This window comes from Mercenaria mercenaria, chromosome 6 (assembly GCF_021730395.1).
Source record: "Mercenaria mercenaria strain notata chromosome 6, MADL_Memer_1, whole genome shotgun sequence".
NCBI classification, from domain to species: domain Eukaryota; kingdom Metazoa; phylum Mollusca; class Bivalvia; order Venerida; family Veneridae; genus Mercenaria; species Mercenaria mercenaria.
The window spans coordinates 30,107,682-30,134,563 of NC_069366.1; the positions used below are offsets into that span (position 1 = coordinate 30,107,682).

The 26,882-nt window shown below is 35.6% G+C and overlaps 1 protein-coding gene across 1 annotated transcript; it reads right to left on the minus strand.

Annotated features, from left to right (window-relative positions):
- Positions 1-10,732: 10,732 nt before the first annotated feature.
- Positions 10,733-26,659, minus strand: LOC123550227 (putative tyrosinase-like protein tyr-3). The gene is made up of 6 exons (XM_045338657.2): positions 26,412-26,659; positions 25,010-25,140; positions 20,765-21,001; positions 13,672-13,772; positions 13,035-13,302; positions 10,733-11,895 (listed from the first exon to the last, which is right to left on the minus strand). The coding sequence occupies exons 1-6, from the start codon at positions 26,422-26,424 to the stop codon at positions 11,215-11,217; spliced, it is 1,431 nt and encodes a 476-aa protein (XP_045194592.2). The 5' UTR covers positions 26,425-26,659; the 3' UTR covers positions 10,733-11,214.
- Positions 26,660-26,882: the final 223 nt, after the last annotated feature.

The following is a 26,882-nucleotide window of genomic DNA, read 5'->3' on the forward strand; positions in this document are numbered from 1 at the left end:
AGGAATGGTCTCCGTCCGTTCTTCCGTCCTTCCGTCCGTCTGTCCGTAACACTTTCGTGTCCGCTCCATATCTCCTAAACCCCTTGAAGGATTTTCATGAAACTTTAGTCAAATGATCACCTCATCAAGACGATGTGTAGAACCCATGAGTCAGCCTTGTCGGTTCAAGGTCAAGGTCACAACTCAAGGTCAAAGGTTTGAGCCTTCCATTTTGTGTCCGCTCTATATCGCCTAAACCCCTTAAAGGAATTTTATAAAACTTGGGTCAAATGATCACCTCATCAAGACAATGTGCAGAACCCATGAGTCAGCCATGCCGTCTCAAGGTCAAGGTCACAACTTAGGGTCAAAGGTTTGAGCCTTCCATTTTGTGTCCGCTCTATATCTCCTAAACCCCTTGAAGGAATTTTATAAAACTTAAGTCAAATGATCACCTCATCAAGACGATGTGCAGAACCTATGAGTCAGTCATGCCGGCTCAAGGTCAAGGTCACAACTTAGGGTCAAAGGTTTGAGCCTTCCATTTTGTGTCCGCTCTATATCTCCTAAACCCCTTAAAGGATTTTCATCAAACTTGGGTCAAACAATCACCTCATCAAGGCGATGTGCAGAACCCATGAGTCAGCCATGTCGGTTCAAGGTCAAGGTCACAACTGAAGATAAAAGGTTTGAACCTTCCATTTCGTGCCCGCTCTATATCTCCTAAACCCCTTGAAGGAATTTTATAAAACTTGGGTCAAATGATTACCTCATCAAAAAGATGTGCAGAAATTATGAGTCAACCATGCCAGCCCAAGGTCAAGGTCACAACTAAGGGTCGAAGGGTTGAGCCTTCTATTTTGTGTCCACTCTGTATCTCCTAAACCCCTTGAAGGATTTTCATCAAACTTGGGTCAAATGATCACCCCATCAAGAACTCATGAGTCCGCCATGTCAACTCAAGGTCAAGGTCACAACTGAAGGTCAAAGGTTTCAGCTCTGTATCTCCTAAACCACGTGAAGGATTTTCATGAAACTTGGGTCAAATGATCACCTCATCAAGACGTTGTGCAGAATTCATGAGTCAGCCATGTCAGTTCAAGGTCAAGGTCACAGCTAAAATCAAAGGTTTACCCTTTCACTATCCATAGCAGTGGCGGGGGATTTAGCTGTCTTTCAGACTGCCTTGTTATGTTAGTTGCGCATGTTTCCCACCAACTCACCGAGGTATTTTACAGTATATGTCAGTGTTAAAGCCGATGCGTTTAAAAGAATATCATGAGATTACTAAAGCAGATGCGCTTTTAAAGAATAACATACTAAAGCCGACGATTTTGTTAGCACATTCAAGCACCCTGGCAACAGCATGTTCTTTTCCTCATATAACCACAGCGAACAGTTAGCGGAGGAAATCGTTGGAAATCATGACCTACACCAAAACCATGGCTCCAAATGAAACCTGCAGGTTTATCGCAAGTGTTAAAACTTGCTTCGGAATGAACATAACGGAATATAATGTAGCTTCTTAAAAATACGGAAATACCCGAATTTTTATGGATAGAAATATACGTAAGTTGTATAGCTTAAACAATCAATATGAAATTTAATGCTATACTTTATGAAGATGCCAATGAAAAATTCCGAAATCTTGAGTGTTTATATGAATTAATTGTAAAGAATATCATTGCATAAATAAAATAATTGTATAAATATGTTAAAAAGCGCACGGTATGTTTGCTGATTTATCGTGTACATGTTATTTGTTAAAAATACTTCCCATATAGTTGTGCACTCTTACCTTTGCACTTTTTTTTTATTTCTTTCATACATTTTAGGGATTTTGTCAATTTTTTTATTGTCATATTTTCAAAAACTAACGCTAAAACTCGTATGTCAATGTCTAATGGTGGTTTTGGAACTTATTACATTAAATACAGGTTTTGGATCAAGACCAAAAGCATTATCTGTAAACAATTATTCTGATAACCAGGATACTTAACCCTTAGCCTGCTAAATTTCTAAAATGGACTAGTCCATCATTCAATCTGGGCTATACCATCTATTATTTTAAGGGGTGTTCACTTAAAATTCACTGACTGAATAGCGAACAGTGCAGACCATGATCAGACTGCACGGATGTGCAGGCTGATCTTGGTCTGCACTGGTCGCAAAGGCAGAATCACTTGCCGCCAGCAGGCTAAGGGTTAAGTCAAAGGAACACCGTTGTCAGCTTTAAATTTTACAACCATTCCACTGGCGCCACCAGACAAAAAAGTACTGATACCCTTTGTATAATTAAGAGACATAGTCGTGTACGAGATAAAGTACTAGCTCATTTCCCACCTTAATTTATTGGTGGGTGCTAGCGTATTTATATAATTATACAGTCAAACCCGCCGGCAAAACCTCCCTTGGGGACTGAAAATGCTGATATTTGTGAAAACTTGAATTTTTCAAGACAGGTAAAGTGTGACTTTAGTAAGCAAGTTATATGTATTTGAAGGTTGTCTACAGTACGGGTCTGACTGCATAAAGGAGTTCATCGCTTCTTAAAACAAGATTATGTGGGATAAGGCCGTGACTTTATTATAAATTTTTAAATGAAAATTATGGCATATTGTAAATATATAGCATGGTATATATGAAAACTTATGAGGAAATATGAAGGACAAAGCTCCAGCTAAAATGCGCGGAAGCAACATAGCAGCGCGAAGGTGCAGAAAACTATGAAAATAAGCGCAGAATATACCAGACCTAATAGGAAATTGTAGGTTCTAGTAAATCGCACCAATGAGAAACGAGGCAAAGATGCTCTCAGAGATCTCTATGGCATGAGATGATATATCAACAAAAATATTATTCCTAAGTTAAGTAAATACGAAATGAAACATAACACTAAGATCAAAATAAAATCAGATGTAAGTTAAGAAAGTCTTCAGCTAACAAACGCACAAAACAAAATAAAATATTGAAAAATTTGTTTTTAATGTATACTTATATATGAACAAACGGACACGGTGCGAGGCAATGGTTATAGCAAACTATGCTACAATTAATAATATAATCCATCCAAGCGATTGACTGAGCAAACCGACAGACTGGAAACGTAAGAAAACATGGGGGATTTACATGTCTGTTTCAACATAACTCATGTGTTAGAGGTTTGTAGCAAAGTGATCCACAAATTATATAATATGTACGGACCTACACCTACATATAATAAATGCAACTTTTGACTGATCACTAATAATCGTATGGCCGATAAATTGAATAACCCTGTTTATATAAGACACAGTCAATCCATGGACCAGGTGAATAGCCGGCCACATGGTCAAGGCCCCCTCTAACGGTTAAAGGGCGCCCGCCCGGTAACACTAATAATAAGAGATGACCTACCGAGCGCGAGGTTGCAGATACGAGAAGGTCAACCGAGACAAGTGAGCTTTTATTTTTGATACTGCCGTAGTATACAATAATAAAATATTTTGTGGATCATGAAATATTGCTCACAACACGGACAAAAAATTAAAATGAAATTAGAACTGACTTGAGCCAAACCTTTTGATAAAGAAGACTTTCTTTACTGTACCCCGAATAAAGATCAGCAATTTGTAAGCGCCATTTAAGTCACGACAATAAAATAATTCTAAAATGATGAAATCAAATCAATGCAAAAATGTATATTTAATAATAAAAAATAATGTATGTTCACTAATAAAATCAAGTTTATATACACATACGCCTACTGTGCAAACGCTTTTTTTTTTTAATTTCTTCTAAAAACTACCCAGAAAGACAGGTTAATCGTATGCTGCGGGCCGGCTGCCCCAACCCTAACTCATTTCTAATTTCTATAATATTTTTATATATGAGGGGGAAGGTAGGGAGAATCCGAGGCTCTGACCAGCGAAAAGGCTCTCTCCACCCCCTGCTTTCCGAGTATTTACTAATATCAATGTTTCTAGTAGATAAAATAACTGTGCCAAACAGAACAAAAACAATATGAAAAAAATGTCCGTGAACTGTCATCAAATTATAAATCGATGAATTTCTTACAGAAATATTTCAGTGATGTTTTGTTTTACAGAATAAATGACATTAAGACCATCTTCTCATTTTTCTGCAAATACTATGCCAGAATTTGGCGAACCTGCGTGTTACCGCTTTGTGTAGTAAACCGCCAATGAACTATAGCTCGAGCTAATTGATGAAAACTTCGTGCTTAAATTTAAACCAAATTTAACAAAAAAAACAAGAAAGAACCATAAAGTACAAATAAAAGAAAAAAAAAAAGAAAAAAGATAGTAACATTCGAAATGTTTATAAATGACTATATGCAGTTTAAAATCAAGTCGGTTCCATTCAACCGTATTGTTCCATGATGATTAAATGTACCAACAGAAGCATACTAGCACAACTGAGTTTACACTGGCACAATGTAAAGAGTTTGTTCACCAATATAACGTAGATTACCGAAGCGGCGTGATATGTTTGGTGCAGCAGTACATTTGTAGCAGGGCTCAGCAGTATGGTACACCATTATGTATAGGATAGACAACGAGTGCCGTTGTCTACGGGATATATACAACGAGCAAAGCGAGTTGTATATATCCCGTAGACAACGGCACTCGTTGTCTATCCGACTTAGACCACGTGACATAAAAACTGCAATTATTGAAAACTCTCCCACGCGTTCTATAGAAATTAGGATTAACGTGTTTTTATAAGAGTGATATCATCTTTGTACCGTTAGCGCTTAATTGTCAGTAGGGCATATGAAAGAATGCAGGTTATTTGTATAAATTCAGTTTTACTCAAATACCGGATTTACTAAGATTTAACGTTCATTAACACTTTGAGTCATTTGCAGTCACAAAATTAATGCTAAACAGTTAAATATGGATTTCTCAAAAATACTCAAAATTGGACTGCATGCTGAACAATTAGTTTTTGTGAGGAGTTTGCATGTTGGCGAAACACGATGACAGATAAGTTGATTCGTTGATTCAAGAAGATAGCCAGGTTATTTATTTATTTATTTAGTTAGTTCTTTTTTTATTTGTTTACTTTGTTTATCAGGATATAGTTAGTGCGTAGATGCTCGTAGGACTACGAATACCTTTTACTATATCGCGCCCTTCTTGTAAGAATGATGTAGTTGTTTTACTTTCTAACTGGGCCAAGTTGTTCGAAACTTAGTTTAGTTTAGTTTATACTAATTTGTTTTAGCTCGATTTTGATGAAAGCTTTAACTGTTTAAGCTTATTGTAACCACTCTCGAGTCCGTTTCCTATGAAAACTAGTACTGGGGTCATATGAAAAGTCATGGTCGTGACCCCAATGATGCTCGAACCCACGACCACTGCATTAAGCTGTTAAACTAACCGCCTGTTAAATTTCTATTTATGATACTAGTCTTGGTGGGTGGGAAACACTAGTATGATGTTTTTACTTTACTGTAAAGATGGTTTAGTGTTTATATTCCTTAACAAGTGCATTTGATTTTCTAAGTTTTCTAAACTGTTGAAATCTACTGATAAAGTCAATCGACCGTTAACTCAATCGCCTGTTAAAGTTTCGAACAACTGGATCCAGTTGATTGCAAATGTAAGGATCGTGCTGACATGTCTTTTTTATAACAAGTGAACACAAAAAATTACAACTGTTGGAAACATTTCAGTGAATGTGTAAATTACGTTTTTACCCAGTTGGTTCTACACTACAAATATGTAGTTTATTGTAATTCATTTTTATTGATATCTAATAACATGGGGTCATTTTTACAATATTAATATTTAGACGTTGTCAACTGAATTTACCTCCAAGTCAGTCTTATTTTTTATCCCATTGATAACTGGTGAGAATATTGCAAGGTCATTTAACTCCGGCGTTGGCCTGTATTGTAAGATGGTAAATTGGAACGAAATTCACGCGTTTTTTGCCCAAGTTTCCCCCGATATTTAGACCACGATAATCCGTAAATAGCCAATCGCAAAGCAGACTTGTACCCGTCTATATTTCATATACAACAGTAGCGTTGTATATATATCGGGGGAAACTTGGGCAAAAAACGCGTGAATTTCGTGTCAGTTTACCATCTAACAATACAGGCTAACGCCGGAGTTAAATGACCTTGCAATATTCTCACCAGTTATCAATGGGATAAAAAATAAGACTGACTTGGAGGTAAATTCAGTTGACAACGTCTAAATATTAATATCGTAAAAATGACCCCATGTTATTAGATATCAATAAAATTGAATTACAATAAACTACATATTTGTAGTGTAGAACCAACTGGGTAAAAACGTAATTTACACATTCACTGAAACGTTTCCAGCAGTTGTAACTTTTTATGTTCACTTGTTATAAAAAAGACATGTCAGCACGATCCTCACATTTGCAATCAACTGGATCCAGTTGTTCGAAACTTTTACAGGCGATTGCGTTAACGGTAGTAGATTTCGACAGTTTAGAAAACTTAGAAAATCAAATGTACTTGTTAAGGATTATAAACACTAAACCATCTTTACAGTAAAATTAAAACATCATACTAGTGTTTCCCACCCACCAAGACTAGTATCATAAATAGGAATTTAACAGGCGGTTAGTTTAACAGCTTAATGCAGTGGTCGTGGGTTCGAGCATCATTGGGGTCACGACAATGACTTCTCATATGACCCCAGTACTAGTTTTCATAGGAAACGGACTCGAGAGTGGTTACAATAAGCTTAAACAGTTAAAGCTTTCATCACAATCGAGCTAAAACAAATTAGTATAAAATAAACTAAACTAAATTACAGCCCGTTAAAGTTTCGAACAACTTGGCCCAGTTAGAAAGTAAAACAACTACATCATTCTTACAAGAAGAGCACGATATAGTAAAAGGTATTCGTAGTCCTACGAGTATCTACGCACTAACTATATCCTGATAAACAAAGTAAAAAAATAAAAAAATAACTAACTAAATAAATAAATAAATAAATAAATAAATAACCTGGCTATCTTCATGAATCAACGAATCAACGTATCTGTCATCGTGTTTCGCCAACATGCAAACTCCTCACAAAAACTAACTGTTCAGCATGCAGTCCAATTTTGAGTATTTTTGAGAAATCCATATTTAACTGTTTAGCATTAATTTTGTGATTGCAAATAAATGACTCAAAGTGTTAATGAACGTTAAATCTTAGTAAATCCGGTATTTGAGTAAAACTGAATTTTTACACCTGCATTCTTTCATGTGCCCCACTGACAATTAAGCCCTAACGGTACAAAGATGATATTACACATAAAAACACGTTAATCCTTATTTCTATAGAACGCGTGGGAGAGTTTTCAATAATTGCAGTTTTTATGTCACGTGGTCTAAGTCGGATAGACAACGAGTGCCGTTGTCTACGGGATATATACAACTCGCTTTGCTCGTTGTCTAGACAACGGCACTCGTTGTCTATCCTATACATATACAACGCTACTGTTGTATATGAAATACAGACGGGTACAAGTCTGCTTTGCGATTGGCTATTTACGGATTATCGTGGTCTAAGGCCCTGAAATAAATTAAATTTGACGGCATAAATATGTTAAAACAACAAAGATACGGTAATGGGAAGGGTGGGAGGAAATTTTTGTAAACGATCTGTCCTCTACGGATTTCAGATAAAGAATGTACTTGTCACTACACTAAATTTGCCCATGAAAAACCCGTGGGATTAAAACTTGTCAGACTAGTATTTAAAGTGATACGGCTATAAATACAAATACAGGTGTGGATAAGCAGTGAGGCGTTATGTTAAGCAAGACAATAACCACTAAAATTAAAAGTATTTATTTCTTAAGGTTTCGATGGAGGCCTTGAGAAACAAAAATCAAACAACAACAAATCATAGAAAGAAAGAGTTGTTTGACATGAAAATTGAACAGCATGTAAAACATGTATATTACTTTACGAAACAAGTGTCAGTATACTGATATAAACATTGAATTCCGGAAAAGGGCTGCCTAAAGGGGCTCCACTTCCGGCCAGTTAAACGCCTTTAAAAACTCACCATTTTCAAAGGACTGTTACACATGTTTGTTTTGATGCATTTGCAATAGCGTGCGAGTGGTGAAATTTCACGTAACAAGGTGGAACATAGTTTTCAGCAATTGTTTATCTTTTTTTCTTTACAAATGGCATTCATTTTCAAAGGGAGACAACTTTTTCTCAAAGATTACTTAAAATAATCGGAAAAAGTTGTTTCCCTTTGAAAATGAATGCCATTTGTACTTAAAATAATCGGGAACAGTTGTCTCCCTTTGAAAATGAATGCCATATGTAAAGAAATAATGATAAACAATTGCTGAAAACTGTGTTCCACCTTGTTATGCAAAATTTCACCACTCGCACGCTATTGCAAATGCATCAAAACGAACATGTGTAACTGTTCTTTGAAAATAGTGAGTTTTTAAAGGCGTTTAACTGTCCGGAAGTGGAGCCCCTTTAGGCAGCCCTTTTCCGGAATTCAATGTTTATATCAGTATACTGACACTTGTTTCGTAAAGTAATATACATGTTTTACATGCTGTTCAATTTTCATGTCAAACCACTCTTTCTTTCTATGATTTGTTGTTGTTTGATTTTTGTTTCTCAAGGCCTCCATCGAAACCTTAAGAGAACATAAATTTACTTAATTATGGAGTTCGACAATGTTTATTGTGCATTTTGAAACATAATTTGTACTATTGAATCTTGCGCCTGTCATTTTCCTTAACTTACTAATCTAAGAGTAGTTGCGTGAAAAGGTCTTTATTCATTACTGACAATAAGACTAACCCAGATGTAAACACTCTTTGGCCAACTTTCTGCGTCAGTTGCTCCATAGAAGAATTGACACCCTCCAAGAATACCTCTTCCAGGAAGATAAAGCACACGTCACGCAGTTAGAAGAGGCCATAAGCTCTGTTTCCTGTGAGGAAGTAGGCAGTTACTTGCGGAGAACAGGTTTGTACTGGTACATAATCCAGGAACAGTGGTTCGGTTAACTGCCCACCGTTACATAACTGAAATAGTGATGAAAAACGGCGTTGAATTAAAACAAACAAAATAAAAAAATGGCTTAGTCGAATTGGAATGCAGAAGACATGAAAGCTTTGTCGACAAGCATACTCGGGTTACATTCAAGGTATTGCCATCAGTACTGGAAACAAGCTACTATATACTGTTATCAAACAGAAGCTCTGTGATAGTAGTGATACCTTCCCGCGTCTTGAAAACGGTGTTCGACTTAGTGATCTTATAAAGAAGGCATACACCCTTAACAATCAAATTAATAAAGCAACAATACATCGACAAAGTAAATAATAAAAATAGGAAACGAAGACAAACAAAACAATGAGCTAGCTACCGTGTTAGAATTATCAAAGACAAAAAAGTAGTATTCAACCGGCTGAATCATGTTGATTCAAACATACACGATGGTGCAGATAAAGTTATCCATACCAGGTGAACCCATTACATACGTAATGAGGAACAGTACGTAAAGCTCAATTTAACTATATATAAGAAGACAGGATAACAGCATATGCACGAGTATTCAATCCATTTAACCATATATAAGAAGACAGGATAACAGCATATGCACGAGTATTCAATCCATTTAACCATATATAAGAAGACAGGATAACAGCATATGCACGAGTATTCAATCCATTTAGCCATATATAAGAAGACAGGATAACATCATTTGCACGAGTATTCAATCCATTTAGCCATATATAAGAAGACAGGATAACAGCATATGCACGAGTATTCAATCCATTTAACCATATATAAGAAGACAGGATAACAGCATATGTACGAGTATTCAATCCATTTAACCATATATAAGAAGACAGGATAACAGCATATGCACGAGTATTCAATCCATTTAACCATATATAAGAAGACAGGATAACAGCATATGCACGAGTATTCAATCCATTTAGCCATATATAAGAAGACAGGATAACATCATTTGCACGAGTATTCAATCCATTTAGCCATATATAAGAAGACAGGATAACAGCATATGCACGAGTATTCAATCCATTTAACCATATATAAGAAGACAGGATAACAGCACATGCACGAGTATTCAATCCATTTAGCCATATATAAGAAGACAGGATAACAGCACATGCACGAGTATTCAATCCATTTAGCCATATATAAGAAGACAGGATAACAGCACATGCACGAGTATTCAATCCAATTTAGCCATCTATAAAAGAATGGATAACAGCATATGCCGAGTATTCAATCCATTAACCATTATAAGAAGACAGGATAACAGCACATGCACGAGTATTCAATCCATTTAACCATATATAAGAAGACAGGATAACAGCATTTGCACGAGTATTCAATCCATTTAACCATATATAAGAAGACAGGATAACATCATTTGCACGAGTATTCAATCCATTTAGCCATATATAAGAAGACAGGATAACATCATTTGCACGAGTATTCAATCCATTTAACCATATATAAGAAGACAGGATAACATCATTTGCACGAGTATTCAATCCATTTAGCCATATATAAGAAGACAGGATAACAGCACATGCACGAGTATTCAATCCATTTAGCCATATATAAGAAGACAGGATAACAGCATATGCACGAGTATTCAATCCATTTAGCCATATATAAGAAGACAGGATAACAGCACATGCACGAGTATTCAATCCATTTAACCATATATAAGAAGACAGGATAACAGCATATGCACAAGTATTCAATCAATTTAACCATATATAAGAAGACAGGATAACAGCATATGCACAAGTATTCAATCAATTTAACCATATATAAGAAGACAGGATAACAGCATATGCACAAGTATTCAATGTAAGTGCAAACTGGTGGATTAAGAATGATTTTGTATTCCTTTCTCAATATTTAATATTTGAGATAGCAGGCATTGTCTGATTGGTTTTAATTTTTGTAAGCTAAACGCAGGTGTTACAAAGAACGTTTTCAATTGGCAACTTCGGGCAAAACCACGTGTCTCAAGTGACAACACGATGTATGTAGAAAATCGCCGCCAATCAAGAAGCTTTCTGATCCCTCGAATGCTAAACCTTTTTGGTCAAAAGATTCACGGGTATTGGTATGTATCAGCCTTATATATTCATCAAAGAAAATGTATTCGTATATTATATATGAGTCGATGTAAGAGGTACATAGTATCTATGCGAGTTCATTAATTAATCATTAGCACTTAATGAGTCCGATATCAAGGAAGATCGACCCAGTGCACTTAAAACGAAGAGGTTTCGTTGTTGTTTGTTCGAAGAGCGTCGTCTAGTGACGGCTTTTCTCGCGTCAAGTTTAGCTGAGGCCATTGTCCTTCCATCGTTTAATGGCGACGGCATAAAAGGAATTTCAACTCTATGTGGCACATATTCAGTGTCAGGCTCAAAGGCTTCATTTGCCGAAACAACATTCCTGCCAACATTATAATCAGTTCGTCTAGAATGAGATATACAACGATCGACTTTGGTGGAGCACCATTGGTATTTCGAGTTACAGTTCGGACATCCTTGAGCTAGAGTATAATTGTACCAAAACGTTGACCAGTAGTTCGAATATCCGTGAACGTTAGAAAATTGTGAGAATCCAGGCATTTTATCAAAAGCTCCTTGCTTGTGTGCCTTTGTATTAGTTGGATAATCCATTGATGGATTAATATTACATTCGGTCAGCTGAATTTTCCTAAATATTTCCCAGATGAAGTCCGTGCAAGCTGATAACATATAAAACACAGGGTCATACGCCGCCGTCTTTGCGTCCGCAGCAGAGCCTCCAAGCCAATTTAAAATTCCATTATGATGATATTCTAGTACGAATATTTCTTCACTTTCAGACCTAACAGGATAGGTAACGTCCTGAAAAAAAAAAGATAAAAACATCGTCAGTTTTACCATGACTGTTAAAAGAAGCAAGTTGGCTACATTTGTTCACAGTAACCTTTTTGATACATGAATCTTCAAGACCATGTGCTGGCGCTGAGGCATTATGAAATAGTTTCAATGTTTTTTCTTCTTTTCCTGCACAGAAGGTATCAATATGAACGGTTGTTGTGAACTAGGAGAATGGATAAAATGTCTTTCTTCTTGGTGGCAAAAGTTAACTAATTACAGACAATTCAAACTAGATTTGTAGGTCAGGTTAACAATATCACATTCAACCCTCACAGGTAGTTACAATAAAAAAGTAATAAACGTAATAAGCTTGGTTTGTTCGACAATGACATCTGTCAAAATGAAAACTGCAACGGTCATTGCACGACATATGTTGAAGGAAATAAATTGCAGCAATAAAAGTATATACAAGGAAGTTAATCACTTCTTTGTTCGATTTCTTTATTCTAGACTTGTAATACTTAAACTGATTATTACAACAGGTAAGATATAATAAAAATGAATTTATATTTTTTGTGGCATGTTAATGAGACTATGAGATAATGCAGAGATCATATAACTGTGTCAGTATGGAAGTTTGAAAGATAAAAAATATGAAATCTTTTAGACATCATTTAAAAAAATATTGAAGCAAATCATTTTACTGAAATTCGAAGGATAAGGATGTCAATGTTGTTTGTTTTTTTAATAAAAAGTTGAGAACCTTTTACTGAATAAATAAACCAATATGACCTTTTGTTTTCATTTTTACGGTATGAGCGTTATTTCTTATGCTTTCAGACAGGTAAGTTTACATTCGCTTTGTATTTTGTATAGAATAAAAATAACGTTTATTTGGGTATGAGAAACATTGGTGCAATACTATGAAGGGCGATACTTTAATTACCCGACCTGACGCCGTTCACAGAAAAAAGAACGACGCCATTTGTTGATAGTTTCGCTAATGACGTCAGATCGTTAGTGTATATAAAACATTTTGTTTTCATTTTACCTTTGTTTAACACAATTTAATATCATCGATGCCTGAGACGCAATCTCTCAAAAAATTCATTAATATTTTAAAAGATGTTTATTTTTGTAACAGACAATGAAACTCTCCCTACCTTTGTCTTGCATTTGTATACAATTGTCTTTACAACATCACGGCTCATCAGTTTTCCGTAATTACTTTCGCCGTAACGTCGTTGTATATAGCCTTTTGGAGTACGCCAGTCACGGAAATCTCCTGTCTTTACTCGGCCATTTCCATTACCGAAATATTTGCGTGACCAAAGTATCGAGTTCACTGGGTTGTCCATTTCGGTATCTATTGTAAAATCCCAATATGGAAGGCTAACCGTATTGTCTATTCGTCGAAGCTCTTCTTCAAAACTGTAAGAAATAAAAAGACACGTAATGAAACAGCAGATCAAGTTCAAAGTTTCTCAGATCTGTTCAGTACATAATCTGTTTTAAAAAATACTCGGCCTATGCATGAACCTTTAAAAAGTGAATGTTAATTATAAAAGAATGCTAAACTCGGACACGTCAAAAAGGATATGGGACTGATTTCACTGTCTACAACAAGGCTAAGTGTTACAAAACCTGCAGTCAATCAAACCAATAATGCAACTTGGATGGAACACAGGCTAAGTGATAATAAATGAATCCTAATTAAACAGTTTCCATCCAGTCTAAGAATGCACTCTACAGGATATCCATAAATAATAAAAAAATGTAACGTGGTAGGAACATACGTACGCTAGCAGGAATACACGCTGAAAACCAAGAAAAGCCGGGCTCTTACGAACGGTGGTATAGGCTAGTCCGTAAAGCTTGCCATAGCGGTGAATTGTTCCTTCCTGTAGTATACGGAAAAACAACATTTTGATGTCTTGTATTAGATATTATAAACATGTTGCTTGAAATATCTGGTACACTTTCACACAAATATGAAATTCATTTTAAAGACTGGATAAAGAAGTAAAAGTCGTGTCTCGTAACATTACTTTGATTGAATTGGTCCGAGAGCTCACGGACTTTTATTGCAACAATTGAGGCCAAAAGAAGTTTATACATTTTTGGAAACACTATTTCATATCCTCCATGAAAACCCATTTCTTAAGTGTCAAAGCCGTGCCTATCTATATTTTGTTCACTTATGTTTGTGATATGGGAGGTTAAACTCACTTGTAAAAATTTAGGGGGTAGGGTAAAGTTTAAGTTTACCAATTTTTTCACTGTTTAATTACAGTAGCTATTTGATTGTCAGTAAATGTATATATGTCAACCAATATCAGCAAAAAGAAATTCATCAAAAAGGAATGAAGGGCAAACTTGATATTTAAGGTCAAAGGTCAAATTTATGTACAAATCACAAAAATTGGCATATTTGAAATTTATTTTTATTCTTAAAAATTAGTTTGTTAACATAAGTTACTCAGTTTTACTTATGTAATGTGTTTATATCAGCCAAAGTCAGAAATGCAAATCTTGTTGCAAAACGTCAAAGTCAACTCTGATAATTAAAGGTCAAAGTTCATTTTCATGCAAAAACGTGAAAAATGTTACCTTTACTTTTTTAATCTGTTTAATATGTATTCGCATTATAAGTCACCGAAGTTAATTTAATTAAATGTCTGCATGTCAGGCAAAGTCAGCAGTGCAGATGTAACCCGAAAACTGCCAAGGGTAAAGCTTATATCAAAGGTCAAAGGTCAAATTTGAGTGAAAACTTGCATGAATAGCTTCCTGTTTGAAATATAAATGCTGTTCCTAATCATTATTAGTAATTGCTCGTGATTTATTTTAATGTATATATGTCCCACAATGTCAGTAATAAAGATATCATTTGAAATCAGAAAAGTTCAAATGTGATATAAAGTGTCAAAGGTCATTTTCATTTAAAAGCAAGAAAAAAAATGGCTCTTTAACTTTCTTCTTGTTGATAACATTTTGTAGATATTGGTCAACGATATCAGTTCATTTAATGTATAAATGTTAGGCGATGTCTAGTATGCACATACAATTTCAAAACATTCAAGGTCAACCATAATATCAAAGGTCAAAGGTCAAAGAAGTGAGTAAAATGTTGCAAAGATATCACCTATTTGTAATAATTTTTATTGTTTAAAAGTATTTGTTTCGTCATTTTAGTAACTGATCGTTGTTCATTTTACTGTATATATGTCAGACGATGTCATAGAAGAGAAAATAAGTCAAGGTCAAACCTGGTATTGGAGGCCAGGGGTCACTTTTGTATAAAAAAATCACAACCTTTACATACTTACTCATTACTTTAATCAAAAATAGCTTGTTGTTATAATTCACTGTTAGCAATTTACTTTAATGTATACATGTCAAGCAAGGTTAGCAATGTAGGTCTAATCCTTATAAGTAAAAGGCAAACCTATTATCAAAGGTCAAAGGTCAAATTTGTGTAAGAATTCGCAAAATAACAAGAATTTTGCAATGATTTTTGGTTGCGGGTTTATCCCGCTACCGAAGTTAAAGTGTATTTCTGACTATCATAGCATCTTTATTCTATTCAGAAATCAAATCCAAAGGATGTTCATGTGCTACACAAAATAGTCCCATTCATGCACAGTGCGGATGAATTATCAATGAACAAGCAATTCTTATTCAACCTGTATCCACTCACACTAACCATTTAGATTATATAAGATCTATCAATGATAAGGTATTCCAGCCCATGGTTAAATCACAAGCTGGGTCAGGCAGCGTTCATCTTAGATATGATGCACATTAAATTTGTATTCGTTTCTCATTCATGTATATTCATAGACTGGCATTTTAAACAGAAAATAAATCTACCAAAAACCCGCAACCATCAGACATTTCAAGGCTTCGATTCTTTATTGTGTAGGTTATTTCTGTCACTATTAGTAAAACTGATCAGTATTCATTTTCAAATATATACAACTGACAATATCACTGTTGAAATAATAATGAAAAGTATGTCAAGGTCAAACCTGACATTAAAGGTCAAACGTCATTTCATGTAAAAATTCAAAATACAGCATTTTTAATAACTTCTTCGTTACAAATAATATTGTCATTTTGTTCATTGAAAGCAATTTTGTCTTATGTTTATTTGTAAATCAATGTCAACAATGCAGATCTAATTTCAAAAACAGTGATTGTTAAAGCTTATATCAAAGGTAAAAGGTGAAATTTGCGTGAAAGATCGCAAAAAATAGTATTTTTGCAATACTTTTCATTGTTTAAAAGTATTTTGTCATTATTAATATTAATATTTTATGGTTATACCTTGAAGTTTCATATATGTATATACATTATCTATATATGGGTAAATGTCTACAATGGAGATATCATAAGACATGGGTCTAGATCAGTCCTGAAGTTAAAGTTTAAAATTCATTTTCGGGTAATAAATACAAGAGATAGCATTGTTATTTTATTTCTTTGTTCAAACATATCTTGTTATAGCTTGATGTTAATTCATTTTAAAGTTAGCCTTTACTTCCTTACTGCCTTCCATCTTCTTATGGCCGTTTTATATCTTATGATTAGATGCGGCAATGAACTGCATCGTATTCTGCAGGTCGCTGATATCTCTTCACGGCTTGGTCTCAAATGGGATGTCTGTTGGCCAAACTTTCTGGCGTGCTTCTTCCAGATAGGAACAACTCTGCAGAATGTGAAACGGTGTTTGTTCCTCTGATCCGCACTGACATTTAGCTTTCTCTAATTGGCTGTTTAGCTTGTGTAGATAGTAATGATTTGGCGGGTAACCTCCATTTATGTTCTTCAAGTCTGACGCAAAGCTGTTCTTCCACAGAGTCTGAGCTTCTCTGTATGAAGTTTGAGGTTTGGGGTGTATTTATCTGGTTTCTTTCTTTGCAAGATTGTGCTAAGCTTCATTTCCAGCTATGCCCATATGTGCAGCAATCTATCGAAATGCTACATTGTTGTTCTCAGGCAGGAGACTGATGTTTTTCAACAGCTGTCTGATTAAGTTGTCTGATGGATCTGCTGAGAGAGCCTGAAGAGCTGACTTGGGGTCTGTTAGGAATATATTGTCCCTTTTCTCCTCGCTCATACTGTTCCAGTGTCGCTGATGTGAGGGCTTGCATCTGGATCTGTAGTTGGAGGATCTCTTGCCGACTGAATGAGAGAGTATGAAGGAGGAGCTGTCTGAAAATTTGATGTAGGCACCACCCCAAGCTTTCTGAACTGCTTTTTTTTCACTGATCCATTGCTATATTCTTGGATGCAGGAGTGTGCTGGATAGCGGTTATTGATCATTTCTAGCGTAAGAGATTGTTGGTTAGCCTGATTTTGCTTTCCCTTTTCTTCTACTCCTGGCACCTCAAATGTGATCTTGGGAGCACATTGTCTGGGAAACCACTCATTCGGCTCGAGCGGCTCTGCCTCTGTGTCCAGTGCTGCTGCTTTCTATTTTTGCAGTTTTTGACGATGTGGATAAGACTCTGTCTTATCAGTTTGTTCTTGGTTCTGCTGTCGAATTTTGAGTGGAGTGGGTGGGATGGTAGTCTCTTTGCCTTCTATGCACGGTCAAAAGCTTTTTACTCTCGTCTTGTCTCTAATTGTTCAGGGTTGGCTGTCTTTTCGATTCATTTTATTTGAGTTGTTTTCATTGCCCCTCAAACCTGAAATTTAACCTTGTCCAGTTTATCTTTACTGGTTTTGGAAGCAGGTACCAATGAGGTTGATGCGTACTATGCAATGTATCGTACGTTGCCTGTGTAGACTTGCAGAGGAACTTTGCATTCACTCCCCAACCTGTTCAAGCCAGTTTTTTTTTCATAGTGGCGAGTTTTTTAAGGCCCTCTTCTTTGACCTTTAATGTCAGATTTGACCTTGACTAATTTTTCATTATTATTTCAAGAATGATATCATATGTTATAAATACATTAAAATGAATAATAATTAGTTAATAGTTTTTAAATACCCTAAAAAATAATGAAAAATCGTTGCAAAAATACTGTTTTATTTTTTCTGGCTAATTTTCACGCAAATTTGACCTTTGACCTTTGGGAATAGGTTTTGCTTTGCCTTATTTGGATAAGACCTACATTCCTGACCTTGCTTTACATGTCACATTAAAATAAATTGCAACAGAAAATTCTAACAAGAAATATTATTTTTGAACAAAGTAATGAGTAAGTATGCTACAAATTGATCTTTTACATAAAAATGACCCCTGACCTTTAATACCAGGTTCGACCTTGACTTATTTTCTCTTCCATGACATCGTCTGACATATATACAGTAAAATGAAAAACGATCAGTTACTAAAATGACAAAACAAATACTTTTAAACCATAAAAAAATATTACAAACAGGTGATATTATTGCAACATTTTATTCACTTTTTTGACCTTTGACCTTTGAAATTATGGTTGACCTTGAATGTTTTGAAATTGTATGTGCATACTAGACATCGCCTAACATTTATACATTAAATGAACTGATATCGTTGACTAATATCGACAAAATATTATCAACAAGAAGAAAAGTTAAAGAGCCATTTTTTTTCTTCCTTTTACATGAAAATGACCTTTGACCCTTTATATCACATTTGAACTTTTCTGATTTCAGATGATTTCTTTATTACTGACATTGTGGGACACATATACATTAAAATAAATCACGAGCAATTACTAATAATGATTAGGAATAGCATTTATATTTCAAACAGGAAGCTATCCATGCAAAGTTTCACTCAAATTTGACCTTTGACCTTTGATATAGCTTTACCCTTGGCAGTTTTGGGGTTACATCTGCACTGCTGACTTTGCCTGACATGCAGACATTTAATCAAATTAACTTCGGTGACTAATAATGCGAATACATATTAAACAGATTAAAAAAGTAAAGGTAACATTTTTCACATTTTTTGCATGAAAATGAACTTTGACCTTCAATTATCAGGATTGACTTTGACGTTTTGCAACAAGATTTGCATTTCTGACTTTGGCTGATATAAACACATTACATAAGTAAAACTGAGTGACTTATGATAACAAACTAATTTTTAAGAATAAAAATAAATTTCAAATATGCCAATTTTTGTGATTTTTACATAAATTTGACCTTTGACCTTAAATATCAAGTTTACCCTTCATTCCTTTTTGATGAATTTCTTTTTGCTGACATTGGTTGACATATATACATTTACTGACAATCAAATAGCTACTGTAATTAAACAGTGAAAAAATTGGTAAACTTAAACTTTACCCTACCCCCTAAATTTTTACAAGTGAGTTTAACCTCCCATATCACAAACATAAGTGAACAAAATATAGATAGGCACGGCTTTGACACTTAAGAAATGGGTTTTCATGGAGGATATGAAATAGTGTTTCCAAAAATGTATAAACTTCTTTTGGCCTCAATTGTTGCAATAAAAGTCCGTGAGCTCTCGGACCAAATGGTTCCATCAAACAGCATACCAATTTTCCTAATACTTAGGTAATAGTATACAGTTCAAATTAAGTTCCTATACTACAACTTATTCTACTGATAACAAAAACGAACTTCAAGTCATTTTCCAAAAACGGGCCATCTAAACGGTTATATGTTTTTATTACAAACTTTTATTCAAGGTTGTAGCAAATGGCTCGGAAAACTTTACATCTTGGTCAAGCAAGTCAAGCAAGTTAAGCCTTACAAGTCTAATAAATAAACAAGACAGCACAGGTTCTTGTTAGCTTTTGATACAGAATGACATATACAGAATAACGTTAGAGAAGCACACTCAAAAGACAAAAAGGCACAAATACAAGAAAAATAAACGAATAAATTAATTAATTAATTAACTAATTAACTGATTGATTAATAACACTAGCATAACTAGTTAATAAAAGTTACCCCTGGACATTCAATAGATCATATAAAAGTGTTCCAGTCAAATAATATGTAAAGTTGGCTTCTTGAGTATATTTTACGAAACTTCTTTATGTAGCTAATGCAAACATAAGAAAAAAGTTTAAATCATGCAATCAGTAAAACAAAACAGCATGCAGACAGAAACATCCTTGTAGGTGAAAACTATAATTGAGCCGTGCCATGAGAAAACCAACATAGTGCGTTTGCGACCAGCATGGATCCAGACCAGCCTGCGCATCTGCGCAGCCTGGTCAGGATCCGTGCTGTTCGCTTTCAAAGCCTATTGCAATTAGAGAAGAAACTGTTAGCGAACAGCATGGATCCTAACCAGACTGCGCGGATGCGCAGGCTGGTCTTGATCCATGCTGGTCGCAAAGCCACCATGTTGGTTTACCCATGGCGCGGCTCATATGAAAGACCTTAAACAGCTTAAAGGTCCAATACTAAGGAAAGTGAACATTTTAATTTCTTTTAAAAAGCACAGAAACTATTTCATTTTATTGGAAAATGAAAGTTGGTATGTAGAAATTCGAAATAAATCGCAGTATATGTACAATTATTTTTCTATGAAGTATGAAGAAAGTTAAAAAGACCTGGGGGGGGGGGGGGGGGTCATTCTGTCGATTCATTGAAATTTCAACATAATACACATACATTTCTTTGAGTTCCAAAGACCTTCTGTAAATTTTGACCTACCAATCTTCATTATTTAGTGTCTTGCAGAAGTCTATGCACTGGCTATGAAAAAAAATGCCAACTCACTTTCCCTTAATAATGGACCTTTAAGTGTCAATAGTAATTGTTATCATAATCTATCACAAGTTGTCAAGGGACATATTTTTCTACGTTTCCATGGAATAAAATCGCAATTTAAGGTGTTCCTTTTCACCAGAGCGTAAATTTAACATATAATCATTTTTAAACGTGACAATGCTGGGAAAATTTCTGTTATACATACATCATATAAAATCTGAAATGACCTATGAAGCTTCTCGCGCTCCAAGTCGTTCAGTTGGCGATATTCTCGTCTTTGTCTGAAGCCGGAAGGAGAAGACGATGGACTGTCCAGGTATCGACGAGATATGCGTTTAAAATGGTCAACCTCGTCGGCTGTTAGGTTCTGATTTGTCGTAAAGTCCCAAAGCAGCTCCTGTAGACATGACTGTGTTACAGAGTCTTTCGGAACAGGGTGATACTGTTAAAAAGATAAAACAGGAAACACTTTGGTTACCTCAGTTTATACTAATTTATTTTAGCTCAGTTATAATGAAAGTTTTTCAAGCTCATTTGAACCACTCTCGAATTGGCTTCCTGGGTAAACCAGAATTGGTGTCACATCAGAAGACGTGGTCGTGACCCCTGTAGGGCCCTAACCCACAACCTCCGTGTTGAGTGCGGCCGACACATTTACCTCTTTTGGGTATCTTAAATGAAATTCAAACTGGCTAAATAATAAGACAATAAACAAATCACAAAACTTTTCTTCAACTGAACTACACTCAAAACTATCTTCAAATTTATTTATCTGTGGTTTGCCTTCTGGTAGTGTATGTGTTTATTTCAAACTACATCATCTGGTGGAATTAATTTTCTTCAGTTAAGTAGCTGTCTTTCGTGGTGCTCACCGTTAAGAGGGAAATTGTCTTCTCTTTTCTCATACCCTGGTGACGGTATCAAGAACAAGGTATTGAGAACGACTAATACAGTCTGAAGAACCTGTTTCACAACCGATCTTAACTAAATCAGTACAAAGTAAATTAAGCTTAAAATATACACAAACATGTGTTAAACAACACTTTGCATCTGTAATTCGGATAGTGTCAGGCTGAGACAAGTGCACGATGTATTAAACTCATAATCATGTTTTTTAGCACTTAAATATTGTCATTTAAGAGCAACGGCGTTAATGTATTTTTCATTTAAAGGTTAAATCATTTAAATTTACACTAATTAATTAACTGCATATTTTGAATCTGTTAATAGTAATAAACAAGTATTTCTCGGGCGCATGGACACATTTGCATATCATTACAAGCTTAAAACAGTGTAAAGCGATAATTTTTGCACCGACTTTAAAGATCGAGGGCCTACATATAGCTGAAGAATTCAAATGAGCCGCACAATGAGAAAACCAACATAGTGCGTTTGTGACCAGCATGGATCCAGACCAGCCTGCGCAACCGCGCAGTCTGGTCTGGATCCATGCTGTTCGCTTTCAAAGCCTATTGCAATTAGAGAGACCATTAGCGAACAGCATGGAACATGACCAGACTGCGCGGATGCGCAAGCTGGTCTGGATCCATGCTGGTCGCAAACGCACTATGTTGGTTTTCTCATGGCGCGGCTCAAATAACGTTTTAAAGAATGAACCATGTCAATTGATACTATAACCAAGAAAAAAGAAATTCTTCTTAAGTGCTACAACAGTGCTATGCTAATCTTCACTCCTTTTTATTATTTGTTTCAGAGTATAGAGTGAGACTCTAAAAAATCTTGTTTGTTTTTTTTTTAATCTTTTTGGTTTCTTCTTAAGTTACATTTATTTTTAGACTGTAGTTAATGTGTGTATGGAAAGTGGGAAAATCTGTTTGAGGACGACTGTTGAGCCAGTTACGTGCTTTTCCCGCCAAAACAAAGAAAGACATTGAAAATATTTTAAAAATAGTCTGTGTCACATCATGTCGCATCTTTTCAGGAAGAGAGTTCTCAAGTCTTGAAGCAGCGTTCCCGGTAATATGCCTGTGGTGTGAACGTCGTAGTTAAAATACAAGCTGTCATGACCTTTGGTACAAAATGCTATAAGTAGCAACACTCAGCAAAGCATTCACTTGCCCCTCACCGATGTGGGTTCCAGCCTCACTCGGGGCGTTGAATTCTTCATGTGAGGAAGCCATCCAGCTAGCTAGCTTACGGAAGGTCGATGGTTCTACCCAGGTACCCGCTCGTGACGAAATAATGCACGGAGGGGCACCTGGGGTCTTCCTCCACCATCAAAACTGGAAAGTCGCCATATGACCTATAATTGTGTCGGTGTTACACCCAACAAAAAAAAAAAAGAACTGCGCATGTGTGGTTTGAAGTACTGAACTATAAAGTTGTGTGGTTTGAACTATTGAACTATAAAGTTTTAGAATATCAATGAGTCAAACATGCTTTATTAACAACGATGTAATATATTCAAATGCATTTTGATGCAGGACAGACCATAATTTATTATAATACCTTAAACCTGATTGACACAAGCTTGTTTTTGTAAGACTTTAAGATGTAAAGATGTCACACGAGGTGTAAATAAACATATTATGACAGGTTTTAAAGCACTTAAATTAAATTCTAGCTGGCAATATAAAAATATCATAAAGTTTGTAACATTTGTGACAATAGTCATATTTATTTTGTATTGTTTAAGACTGTTTTGGAATAAAGTAATTCGAAAACAATGCTGAATTATGTTATACATAATTTGAGCGGAAGTGACGTAAAACAAACTTACAATCGGCTGTCAGAGGTCAATGTAATATATAGATAAACAGAGCACCTAAATTTATTCTAATAAGTTTCTGTTAAACACTTATGTCAAGCAAGGTAATGTCGGTGCAAACCTTGTCAACATGACACCTCTGTACACGAATTATGTACAACCCATGGCTGCCAAATTATAGTTACCTGAGCTACAAAATTTTTAGTATTTCCAAACAACAAAAGCTTGAGACGCACGATGTTGAATTGTATTGTCACTAGTGGAAATGTCTCAATCGTATGAAGTGTACGCTGTTTTTGGGGCTTTTCGTTTAGTTCCTTACTTTGTATTGTGAAAATGAAGTATTGTGTGGCTTTTTACAGATACATGTAGGCAAATTCAAGTAAAAAAGTCACCGTACCATTTCTAAACTATTCACATTTAGTTCAAATGCCATTCCGTAGTGAATTAGGATACGGAATCCATTCATTTCTATTTATATGAGCCGTGCCACGGGAAAACCAACATAGTGGGTATGCGACCAGCATGGATCCAGACCAGCCTGCGCATCCGCGCAGTCTGGTCAGGATCCATGCTGTTCGCTAATAGTTTCTCCAATTCCAACAGGCTTTAAAAGCGAACAGCATGGAGCCTGACCAGACTGCGCGGATGCGCAGGCTGGTCTGGATCCATGCTGGTCGCATACCCACTATGTTGGTTTTCTCATGGCACGGCTCATATATTTAACAAACTCGTGTAGTGTATAATAAATCTTAAGTAGTGTAAAAATTTTATCAAGGCCCATACCTTTTAAAGTTTCTTTTTAATTTTCCGCAGCAATTAATATTACTAAAATGTAAATATTTCGGAAAATTAAAATCAAATATCACGTTTTGAAAAACAAAGCCATACTGCATACAAGTTCATGCCTGAATTATGTAGATGCAGTGTCAATAGCCATCAATTCGAGGCCAGAGCACCTACGGCAAAAAGGTGATGGATATCCAACAAAATGTTAGTGTGTGCAATATTTTTTTTTCAGCGAATAAAAAAAAAAGACATTAAGCGTTTTGCATTTTAGGTACATGTCATTTTCATCTGTTTCATCTGACATTTGATATTCCCTTTAAAGAATTACTAAAAATACAATGCTGACGTATCTTACATGCGACAAATAAATTAGTTTAAGTAAGCCATTCATTGTAAAAGTCGTTTGTCTAATCCTAAGCCCGCTTGTATTTAAAAAATGTCGGTAGGGCGGGACTCTGGTTCGTGGCTCTAATTTGTGTTGGAAATCTGAATACCAGATTTCATCACGAGGGGGCACCTGGGTAGAACCACCGACCTTTCGTAAGCCAGCTGGATAGTTTCCTCACATGAAGAATTCAACGCCCCGAGTGAAGCTCGAACCCACATCGGTGATTTGAAGTCAGCGGCCTTAACCACTCGGTCACGGAGGCCCAACCACTCGGTCACGGAGCACCCCCCCCCCCCACCCCCACTTGACCAAAAAGTTGTATTCTGGTTGCTGTAAGGTGGCGGACACATATTGACAATCGGCAATTTCCGTATTGTTGTATGATATTTGGCATTTTTCGGCATCCTTCGGCCATAACGGAAATTGATTTTCCATAACAACCGGAAAATGATGAAAACGTATACGTTTAATCGAGTGGAAAATACCGAATGTCTGTACGAGTTGCCGATATCTTTACATATAGTGTACTTGAATAACACACGTACCTCTGAAGACTGTAAACAGTCCGAAGTTTTTGCTGGTACCCTAACGCATACGTCTGTCTGACTGACAGTTTCAGTGAGCAGACAGCACATTATGAATATAACAATGGTCCTGTTCTGCGTCCGATCGAAACCTGAAAGTAAAATTTAAAGAATTACTAAACTGCTGGCGGCAAGTGATTCTGGTTTTGCGAGCAGTGCAGACCAAGATCAGCCTGCACATCCGTGCAAGCTGATCATGGTCTGCACTGTTCGCTTTCAGTCAGTAAATTTTCAGTGACATCCCCTTTGAATAATAAGTGGTATTGCTCAAATTGAATGATGGACCAGTCGATTTTAGAAATTTAGCAGGTTAAGGGTTAAAACGCCGTTGCAGAGTTTCGTCGTGTCAGAATATGTAAGTACACACATACTGAGACACAACTACATGGTTTTAATGATGTATTGACTTGACATAAAAAATCTAGACAATAATTGAAAAGAAAACGCTAACTGAATGTGTCTTTATTGTTCACTCACTCATACAATGATGAATTAGGCGTTACTCTATTACTTTTTCAGCGTTATTGTTGTATTTCAGAGTGCGAAAAGAATGACTTTATTCATGTACCTTTATTAAAGTGGTGATTTTTGTTAAAAAGATGAATTTTAATATCGAATGTATCCTATGGCAAACATGTACTATTGGTCTGAGCCCGTAAAAAGGAATTAGTGCGATGTCTTCGAAAAAAGGTAAACATGACCTACCTCACATATACTGGGCACGTCACAGATATATTTTATCTTTAACAAGAACAAAAATATTAATCAAATTCACGCACGCACGCACGAACGCACGCACGCACGCAATCACGCACGCACACACACACACACACACATCCCATACAGCCACATTCTACCTACTCTAATAGTAATAGGCTAGCTTCTACTATAGTTCGTTATAAATTTTCTCGTATAGCTTAGCTCCAAGGTGCAGTAGAGGACTGGGTAAGGTGTTTGGTGCTCAACCCAAAAGTAATTGTGCGTTCGAAACCTTTTGTGATAACAAACTGAACTCCCAGAAGTACAACCCTGGATCCCTATTCATGACCGAGTCTAACCTTCAAAATACTGCTTTTTTTCTATTTGTGCAATTTTATCAAGGTATCAGCTTCTTTGAATAAATGTACTACAACTACAAAAAAATAGCGTCAGCCTAAGAATTAACCATACCTACTGCAAGATATTATTTGATATTGAAAATTGAAAAGTTTCGGTGAATTCGGATCTGTGACGTCTTTTCGAAAACTCTTTTTTCACCAAGAAGCAGTCTTAAGTATGATTTATTAAGGTTCATCTAGTTTAAAGTAAAAATTCATATCACATTGGAAAAAAACAACAACAACATAAAGCAAAATCATCTAACCTGTTTTATCCATTGTTAGTTCGATTGCTTAACCAAAAAAATCCGTTTAACATTCAATTATACTGTTTAACACATAGGTGAAACGAGTAAGTAAATAAATAAAAATAACCAATAAATCAATCACTTTGCATCATTTTAAAATAACGTATCTATTTATAATTAGAAAACGTTAGGCATTGTTCAGTGTATGTATAATCACGGATATAGAAAATAAAATTCATTGTCCCCTGTAATATGGGTGTTGTATAGCATAAATTTAATTCATTTCTGTTGCATTAATTAATAATTAATAGTATGATATTGTTCGTTTTATATGTTGTAAACCAGTAATATTTTTACATATTTTATGATGAACTGTCTAATCGGAAAGTCAAACTCAGTGAACTGGTACATACGTCGGATTGCCTACAAGAAATGTCATTGGCATATATGCTTTTACGTGCAACAGTCCTCTTACGTGCGTTGTATACA

Excerpts from the sequence above, each read along its gene's own strand:
- LOC123550227 (XM_045338657.2), bottom strand. Across the intron at positions 21,002-25,009 it reads ACTGTTTACAGTCTTCAGAG|TATCACCCTGTTCCGAAAGA; the intron begins GTACGTGTGTTA and ends TCTTTTTAACAG. Across the intron at positions 13,773-20,764 it reads CATTTCAGATTTTATATGAT|GAAGGAACAATTCACCGCTA; the intron begins GTATGTATAACA and ends CGTATACTACAG.